Source organism: Erigeron canadensis, chromosome 4 (assembly GCF_010389155.1).
Source record: "Erigeron canadensis isolate Cc75 chromosome 4, C_canadensis_v1, whole genome shotgun sequence".
NCBI classification, from domain to species: Eukaryota; Viridiplantae; Streptophyta; class Magnoliopsida; order Asterales; family Asteraceae; genus Erigeron; species Erigeron canadensis.
In genome coordinates, this window is record NC_057764.1 from 19,220,282 (window position 1) to 19,230,664 (window position 10,383).

Genomic DNA, 10,383 nt, shown 5'->3' on the forward strand with positions numbered 1-10,383 from the left:
TTTAATGATGACAAATCTGTATGAAAACACTTGTAAATATTTTGGTTTTTGTATTGTAATCTGGGTCAGACTAAGCTGACACAGCTTGCGATCTGTAACTGACCCAGATTATGCTTCATACTTTGTAATTGTAATATCTTATGGAAGCAAGTGTTGTTCAAGCTGCATCAAATTGGTAACAGCATTCAATCCAAGTCGAAGAGGAGGATTGAAGATAGAAGATCAAGTTGTGTCTGACAATCAAGTGAAGGTTACAACCTGGATTTGTTGATAAAGAAGTATGACGTGACAAGGAAGATTCCTAAAATCTAAGTTGGTGGTTTATTTACATATGCGTGTCCATACTCTCATTAGACGATCAAAATATCATGCTGCAGGTTTGGGGACCACAAGTACGATGAAGGCACGTTCTAATTTTCCTTTGATCGTCCAACAAAATTCTTATACGTGGCTTATTTGGACACCAAGAGAGACTGAAGCTTTCGCCTATAAAAGCTACAATCCTTGAAGGCATATGTGTGACATTCCTTTGAATCATTCTTCACAAAAGTTCTCTCTGCTCTTACACACAGCTTATTCTGTGAGAAGACAACTTGGGCTGCTTCTCTTGAGCAAGAACTTATTGATTGTTGTTTTTTATTTCAAAGGGTTGTTTAGATATTGTAGGTTATCTTGTTTCCGCAACAACCCTGTAATTCTTTGTATAGATTATTTTCCTAATAAAGGATTACATTTGAAAAACGCAATCTGTGTCTAAGAATGTTTATTTCTGCTTTACTGTTTTATTGATTCCTACTTTCTATATTATGTTATATATATATGTATATATATATCTGAATCTCTAAAACTTTTTTCTTAAGTCTAGCTAAGGAAAAACGAAAAGTTGTATTCACCCCCCTCTACAACTATGTGTGTACATTATACCTTGGTATTTTGTTACACCTCTGGGATTATACAACAACCCAAGGAAATCTTGAAATGATATGATAAAGTTAGAGATATGGAAGTGTTGATTATCTATGAGTGGCGAAAATGATTGTGAAGACAGAATTCTTTTAAGGGGGAGGTAATTGTAACATCCCAAAATTTTTATGTCGACCATTGACCATGTCGTTGGTCAACGTTTGCCTTCCTTTAGGGCTATGTGTTTAACGATAAATATGTTCATGTGATAATGACTATGGTCATTATATATGATTAATGTGCCTACGTGTTAATGATTAATTTCATTAAATATGCTCAAGTGATGAAAATAATGATGAAGTATAATTAATAAAGTCACAAAGTGTTCCCAATAAGATTTAAGGGTCGTTAAGGGTTTCCATATGTGTTAAACTAGTAAATTGGTGACGAAACGAGTTATAAGAAAGTCCAAGGGTCTAGATGTTAAGTTTTGAAAAGTTAGTCCGGCAGATTTAGGGCCATATCACGTTCCATAAACCCCATAATCAGATTCTAATCTCAAAACGCTTCTCCCTCAAGAACCCTAGAGCCTCTCCTCAAATTTTATGCGATTTTGGATCAATTCGATGGTGATTCTTCTAGTTTTTTGATCCCTCAATCATCCTTACAGGTAATTCTTTATTCTAAGATCATAGGGTAATGGTCTTTGATGGATTTTTGTCTACTCATCTCTGGTTTAGGGGTTGGGTATGCTTTAATTGCTATTCGTTTATCGGTTTTGAGTCATTCGTGTGATTAATTGAGTAGTAAATGTTTGTAAGTGATACAAGGATCAATTGATGATTGTACTTTAATTAACTTTCTCATATATATATATATATATATATATAGGGTAAAGTTATTTTGAGAAACTTTTTTTTTGCGAGAACCTTTGAGAACTTTTCAAATCAAGCCCAACCGATGATTGTCCTTTACATGGAATTGTTTTTTGATTGTTTTTTGAATAACTTATGTGTAATTTTGAAGTTTATAATTGTGTGGAGCATGGATTATCATCCATTATACAATTATGTGGAGATTTAGATTCTTGATCACATGTGCACAAGTATTGCTATGATCACATGTATGTAAGTCGATCACATGTAATCATAACAATATTCGTACACATGTGATCAAGAATCCAAATCTCCGCATAATTGTATAACGGATGATAATCCATGCATCCACACAATTATAAACTTCAAAATTACACATAAGTTATTCTAAAAACAATAAAAAAACAATTTTCATGCAAAGAATAATCATCGGTTGGGCTTGATTTGAAAAGTTTTCAAAGGTTCTCGCAAAAAAAAGGGTTCTCAAAATAACTTTACCCTATATATATATATATATATATAACCAAGAGAAGATATGGTTGATTATATGTGGTACTCTCATTTGTTCGCAACATAAGCTTTTTATCTTACGTGTCGGTTTCATATGATTTTGTGTTTAGCGGTTTGTCATCTCAAACGTCATCTCATCAACAGATGCCACCACTAAATACGCCTAGGTGTCATCATGAGATAGTTAAGGTTTGTTTTTTACTTAATAAAATCATTGATTAGAGATTTTTATTTGTGGTTCTTTCATTTTAATATGGTTTTTCATTTTTATTATGAAAATCATCATTTTTATATTTTAGAGGTACTTATTTAAAAAATTCTTATTTCAAAATATAATTTTTATGTTTTATAGGTTCCGTTTTGATATTATTATTTATACGGTTAGAAAAAATTATAAATTAATAATCAATAAATTAATAACCTCGATAAAATTAATAATTTATCTGGTCTGAACTTGGGACCAGTACAAAATTGGACGTCCATCGATAAAATAATAAGGTAATAACTTTTTTGAAATCAATGTAAATATATTGGTCCCGACAAAATTATAAGTTAATAATTTCTTAAAAATTTCACAATTTGAAGACTGTTTAGTAAAAAATGAATTTATAATCACTTGTTTTTTTTTTTTAACTTCAAATCTATATTGCGTTCATCTTTAAATCTCCTCATTGCAATTAAAGTTGAGATGTTATATTCTCGTATTGCAACAATAAGTTGAAAAAAATTGTTGTCGTGTGTAATGTTTATTTCCGAGTAACCCGTTCTAAAGCTATCAAATCATCCTTAACTTCATTATACATTTTATAGTGATCAATTTAAAACTTTGCACATTAAACTATCTTTAATTAAAAACAATGGACTTAACAAGTCTTTTAATGCGTGAATATACATTAGATATAAAATTTTTAAATGTCATACATGAATTTCTTTGAATTAATATTTTATTAATTTATCGATATAATAATATCTCACTAAATTAATACAAAATTCCAGGTCCCAAGATTATTAATTTATAGAGGTTTACTATATATTTAATTTTTTTAACATTGAAGTTTAGATGAGTATTTTACACACTGATTAAGTCGCACTAATGTGACCAACTCAATGATTACTATGAAAATTATTTTTCTAAAAGTTGCTTTTATTAGAGTCAAGACTATATAATAGGAAAATACTAAATGAAAATCATAGAATTTCATTTAACGTACATAAAAAAATTGTACATTTTTATATCAAAAGTTTACCTCCTCAATTTAATTGTAAGTATACAATTGTTTAATGCAATTTAACGAAAGTTCTAAAGGCAATCCGGAGTGGTATAGTCGGGGGTTGGGCTACTTTCACCACGTTACACCATGTGGCATTTTGGGTTGCTGGGGGTTGCATGGGAAAAAAAATAGGGAGTGAAGTTGTCTGGAAGGTGGGGTAGCCTTTTATGACATGTGACAATTAAATTATTAATATTAATAATTAAACCCACTGAAATCTAAAGAAAAATGGGCTTTGTCAGATCAAATGAGGACTTTGCAAGCAAATCGTGGGGGTTGCTACAATGGTGGCTACCGGGGGGTGGTGGCCCGGCAACTCGGGGGCGAAATCCACTGAGTTGCTACTGGGTTTGACAAAAATACCGATTAGTCTATTTACATTTTGATAGTCTGTTAAGATAGGCATAATATTAATTTCAATGTTAGTTAGAGTACTAAAAAAAGATAGATTGACAAAGCTTTATTGATGAATAATTAAACTTAATATATATATATATATATATATATATATTTTTGTGTATTTTTGAAGCACTATGCACGAAACATTAGTGTGAGTTATTTCAAGTGAATGTGTTTTTTAGACTATGGTCTACAACAATCTTTTTAAAGCAATTTTTAGTTTAAATTAATTTTTAGTTTTTAGTTTAAAAATCAAAGTGGCGTTGGGTCATAAAACCAAAACTTGTTTGAATTGCATAAACTCGTTAGTTTCCTATACATATTCCCTTGTGTTCGACCTGGTCTTACCCTTTAATTATACTATACATGAACGGGTTCACTGTCTCAAAGTGTGTATTAGGTAGTATAATTGGTATTATTTGTTTATAAATTTTAAACTCGATTTTGCAAATCAGTTACCCAGTTGTATATTGTTGTCTAAGAATACGTTCATACCACTTTTTAATATTTTCCACAATGTTTGTGATTCATGTATCAAATTATCCAAAAATTATATCCCATTTTAACAAAAATCAAAAATGAAGTATTAAATTACTTGAAAACCGAATGACTAAAATAATTATAAAAATATTATGAAGTTACCCTTTTAAAGTTTTAATAGTAAAAATAAAGGATAATTGCAGAAAATAAAAATAAACTTTATCCGATTTCACGAGATTAACAATATTTTTTGAAAGCTTTACGTTTTAGAAAAAATCTTTTGTTTATTAGCAGAAAAAGTAACATCTTACCTGTTAACTTGCTAACGTGTCAGTTTGATTTTTAATTCACGAAATTAGAAATGAACTTTGGATGAATTCACTTAATTAACAATGTTAATATTTTAATTAATAATAATAATAATAATAATAATAATATCAAGAATGAAAAACATTTTTATAAATAGTAATAATAATAATACAATGAATAGTTACTTTATATTTTCAAAATAAATCTAATAGATAAATTAATATTTGATAATAAATTTTCAAACTCCTAACTATATTTGAAGAACAAGATGATGTTTATGTTATTCTAACTAAACGATCGTTGAAACTGTTGTCTTATTCTGGTAAAGAAAGTCAATGCACTTTTTACAGTTTATATTTAAAAAGAATGTGTTTTGTTATGTTTTTATATTGTAGAAGTGTTATTGCCACGAGGTAGAATCACTATCGGCTCCATTGTATTATTGGGTTAGGCAGGATGATAACGACGATATTCAAACCGTGTTGAGGGAAGCAAAAGAGATTTATCCTAACACTAAAAGCTTTGCAAGAATCCAAAACAAAACCTAAAGAAAAACCCAAACAAGATGTGACTTGTTAAAATTCGAGCAATGATAGTGTCGTGACTATAAAATACCACGTAATAATAAATAAATAAAATAAAATAAATAGAATTATGTTGAATAATACTTTTGGTTTGTATATAAATTAAATAACACTTATATAATAACAAAAAAAAAAAAGAATTAAAAAATAAAATAACCCGACCCTGTCAAACTTCAGTGCCGGAAGGTATATATAGGAAAAGGGTTTTATCTTTTTCGCAAAATTAAATCATATTCAGAATTTCAGATCAATAATCTTTTTCTTTAATTCAGTTTCTCAATTTCACAATAATATTCTTTATTATTGTTTTTGTATAATTGTTGTTGTTTCCATTATGGATGCTATTAAGAAATTCTTTGCTAGTTTATCATCATCATCATCATCATCATCTCCATCAAAATCATCATCAGCATCGTCATCATCATCATCTCCATCAAAATCATCATCAGCATCGTCAGATTACTCATCTTTTGAAGAACATGTATGATTCTTTACTCTTTTTTATGACTCTTTATTCTTTTTGTTTATATATATATATATATGTATCTATAACTATTGATTTTTATGTTTCTTTTTTTCTTTCTCTTTATTTATACCAGTAACATATAAATGATACAATAATGTGGATGTGAAAAGACGATTTCTTTTTAAAGATTTTGATTACCCGATTTGCAGGGATTATATTAATCATGTTTCTTTCTTATGATGCTTTTACTCTGGCTATATATATATATATATATATAGGATATGTATGTATTTCGAGTCAATAGGTTATTTTTAAAGAAAAATTATGTGGACTTATATTGTTGGTGATGATGCTTATGAGTTATGATCTCTGGTTATACATATATATAGGATGTATTTCGAGTCAACAGGTTCTTTTAAAAGAAAAATAAAGCCCATGATTTTCTTTTTGAAAATCTTTAACCTATCATTCTTAGAACTCGAACATAATAGTTTTCTTTTGAAACAATGAGAGAATCAATGTTCAAGTTTGTACATTTCGAGGACATCTGTTCTATATGTATATATATATTGAGGACGCTCCTTGTCAATTCTTCAGGTTTGCGGAAGGATAGGTGTCGTTTCCGAGGATTGTGGTAGTCAGTTCATTGGAACTCTTGTATGTGTGTTCGTTGGTTTGAGGGGTTGGATTCCCATTGCTAAGAAGTGTAGTTGTATTGCTGTTGATCAAGGGAAAATAATGCTCTTATCGCCTTTCCTTGATAAAAAGGTCGTGGGTACTCATACACCGTCTCCATGTATTGCCTCAGGTAGGTTTATTTAATTGTACAGTAGATGACAGATTCTTTTTTACAGTTTTAAAATTCCTGCAAAGCTTTGTTTTGCATGTTTACAGCTCGAGGCGATGCATCAGGTGGCGTTCAATCGGGGTTTCTCTGCCCTACTCTTTTTCGGAATAGAAAGTTGATTGGGTGTGAACAGATTACTCTCATTCAGGAGGTTAGCAAGTCGGTTGTGTTCAAGAAACTATATGCCACTGGTTCATCATCATCATCGTCGTCTGATGATTCTTCCTATCATCATCTTCGACAGCATGTATGATCTTTTACTCCTTTTGCTCATGTATATACACTATAGACAGTATAGGCTGGTGTCTTCGATAGCTATACCACTTTTACAGTTTTATTAAACAAAAGTATTGAATACACCATAACTTTGAAATATATATATATATATATATTATCTGTACAAAAAGTTCTATTTCCATACGTCATATCTCACTTTGTGTATATTTCAGGATGTTTGTTCTACGCTTGCTAGCACAATTCACTGCGTGCTTGATGGGATGATCATGAAACCAATTCGAAATGAAGATACTAATGAGTTTGAGGAAATGACCACAACAGCCGCTGGTTGTCATGGAGCTGCTAACAATCTTGAGAGTAAAGATGTGGTCGAGAAAGGAAGTCAAATTTCGTTTTTGAGCAAGGAGGTAGGTTTATTTAATAGTACAATACATGACAATTTTTACTCCTTTTGCTTATATATATATATATACATTATAGACAGTATATATCTGAAATGTTATGGTGTTCTAGTATTTTTGATATAAAATTTTGTAATAATGGTGTAACTGGTGTTGGCAACATCGGCCTCTGCCTTATCACCCAAGACCAGCTTTATCGTCACTGGTCTTGCATTAGGTGGCTTCACTTTTTATCTGCGAGGGGTGTCGAGCATAAGGAACATTTTGTTTGAATTGTACACTGGTGTTTCTATTCTGTTTAAAGCTGGTGGTAAGTAAAGTTTAGTTTGTGTGAATGAGAGGTCAGAGAAGGAGAGAGTGTGTTAAAGGATAAATGATTAAACTTTGTTTCTAGTTTTGTTGTTTTTCTTCTTCTCTTTACTGTTGGTGGTTGATGACAGCCTTTTTATGAAAATTATATGTGATATTTCATTTTTTAGCAGAGAGTAAAAGTAGATATAACTTCGTGTTGTTAACTTGTCGAAGTTGCATGATGAAGACCATTCAATGGCAGTGTGTGGTTGGGCGATGAAATGCACCTGCAGTGTGAGGTTGTGTGCTAATTGGGGCAGGTGATCGTAAAGCCGATCATGGGTGATATAGCATAGAGTGGTGTCTTCAATAGTTATACCACTTTTACAGATTTTTTTAACAAAAAGTATTAAAAACACCATAACCTTGCAAAAATATATACATTATCTGTACAAAAAGTTCTATTTCCATACGTCATATCTCACATTGTGTATATTTCAGGATGTTTGTTCTACGCTTGCTAGCACAATTCTTTGCGTGCTTGATGGGATGATCATGAAACCAATTCAAAGGGAAGGTACTAACGAGCTTGAGGAATTGAAGACAACAGCAGCCGGTTGTCATGGAGCTGCTAACAGTTTTGAGAGTACAGATGTAGTCGAGAAAGGAAGTCAAAATTCGTTACAGAGCAAGGGGTATGTATATCATATGATTTCTCTATTTGAGAGTAAACGATCAAGTATCGTTATTGAGAAAGAAAGTCAAAAGTCGTTGTTCAGCAAGGGGTAGATTTATTCAATACATACGAACCCTCTATTTGAGAGTAAACGATCAAATATCGTTTTTGAGAAAGAAAGTCAAAAGTCGTTTTTCAGCAAGAGGCAGAATTATTCAATACATACGAACCCTCTATTTGAGAGTGAACAACCCAATCTAGTTTTTGAGAGCAACAGTAAGCCGGGGCCTATTTGTGAGAGTAAAAATTCAACAAATATTCGATTGAGGTGTAAACAAGATAAAAAGGCTGTGGGTATTCAGAGAACGTCTCCGTATCTTGCCCCAGGTAGGTTTATTTAATAGTACAATATTTGACAATTTTATATGTATGGTTTTATAACTCTTGCAATGTTTTCTTTTGATAATCTACAGCTCGAGGAGATGCATCAATTACTGTTCAATCAAGGTTTCTGCAGCCTACTCTTATTCGGGATGGAAAGTTGATTGGGTGTGAGAATCGGCAGGTCTGTTTTAAATCTTCTTTTTAAGTTATTCGTGACATGTACAGTTTGTTGTTTTTAAGCTTCACTTCATGTGTATGTATACAGGGTAAAGATAAGCAATCAACTTCTGTCATGGAGCGTACAAGGAAATCTCACATAGTTGACTTGACTAGGAAACAGGAACTAGATGTTGTGAACATTCATAGGATGATTCCTATGGGTGGCAAGCCGATTGAGTCTCAGAAACACAAGGTAAACTTTTCAATCTTTTCATTCATAGGATTATTGTATGTTCATTGTGTTGTTTTTAAGCTATTTTTTTTATGGTTACAGGGACAGAAAAAACAATTAAGTTCTGTTATGGAGCGTAGAATCGTCACCCGTGTTGTCCCATGTAGATGTAGAAGGAAATCAGAATATACCGGTTTGGTGACCAAACAAAATAAACAAGTAGTGGGTACCCAAAGAACCATTACGGGTGTTGAACGACCAACTCTCAGTCAGAAAGATAGCAGGTCGATTGGGTCTGAAAAACTCCTGGTTAGTTCAGTTTTTTTTTTATTTATCAATGTGTGTGTGTGTGTGTGTTTACCATGTGATTTTGCTAATCTAGACCAATGTGAATAATCACAGGGATCTAAGAAACTACAAAGTTCTGTTGTACAGAGTAAAAAGAAGCCAGGGATCATCGACTCAAGCAGGAAAAATCATATAAACGTTATGAGTACACGTAAAGGTTTTGTTGATGAGAGATATCTTCAGTCAATTTCCAAAAACAAACCAGGAAACATTGACTCAAGCAGGAAGAATGAGATGAAGGTTGTGAGTACGCGTAAAGATTTGGTTGATGAGAGGCTTCTTCAGTCGGTATCCAAAAAGAAACAAGGAAACATTCACCCTAGCAGAAAAAATGATATAAAGGTTGTGGGTACGCTTAAAGATTTTGTTGATGGGAGGTATCTCCAGGCTGTATCCAAACAGAAGAATGTTAAAGCTGTTCCTCAAGTACCACCTTGTAAAGGTTGCAAAATCAGTTCTAATTCGGAGCTCAAACCTCAGTGGAACTTCTAGACTAAGACGGTGACCATGAGCTCCAAGCAAAGCCATACAATCTATACAACCAGGGATGTTTCTAGACATGTTTTTTTATATTAAATAGATTAAACTTGCTAGAGACTTACTTTTATTCTTGTGTATGCAGGTTAGGAAGAGTGCACACAACTCAACCAGTTATCTCCAGTTTTTAATCGTGAGGCAAGCTTTAAATATAGGTAAGCAGTTGCGAGGGTAAAGGTATGTCATAATCGAAAAGCCCATTAAACACTGACTGCATTCTTTTTGATGCATGATATGCAATGGTAAAGGTATGTCAAAACAGACTTCTACCGACCATGAACCCCCCCACTCCCTCCTCCCAAACCCCCCCCCCCCCCCCCCCCCCCGCCCCCCGCGCGCGCGCCGGAAATGGGTCACTGCTTGGTTCTTGGTTTGACCATCATGAAAATGCACCCGATATATCCAACTTTTTGGGGCATCTAATAACATGTCTTGAGCTAAATGACCATTAGTAGAATAACTTAGTAAGCATTT

The 10,383-nt window shown here is 32.4% G+C and overlaps 1 protein-coding gene across 1 annotated transcript; it reads left to right on the forward strand.

The window, feature by feature from the left end:
* The first annotated feature begins 6,535 nt into the window (after positions 1-6,535).
* LOC122597092 lies at positions 6,536-10,102 on the forward strand. Its single transcript, XM_043769727.1, has 9 exons — positions 6,536-6,605; positions 6,692-6,891; positions 7,094-7,288; positions 8,075-8,268; positions 8,449-8,636; positions 8,723-8,814; positions 8,899-9,045; positions 9,127-9,333; positions 9,427-10,102. Exons 1-9 carry the CDS (start codon positions 6,536-6,538, stop codon positions 9,862-9,864), a joined length of 1,731 nt encoding a protein of 576 aa, XP_043625662.1. The 3' UTR covers positions 9,865-10,102.
* Positions 10,103-10,383: the final 281 nt, after the last annotated feature.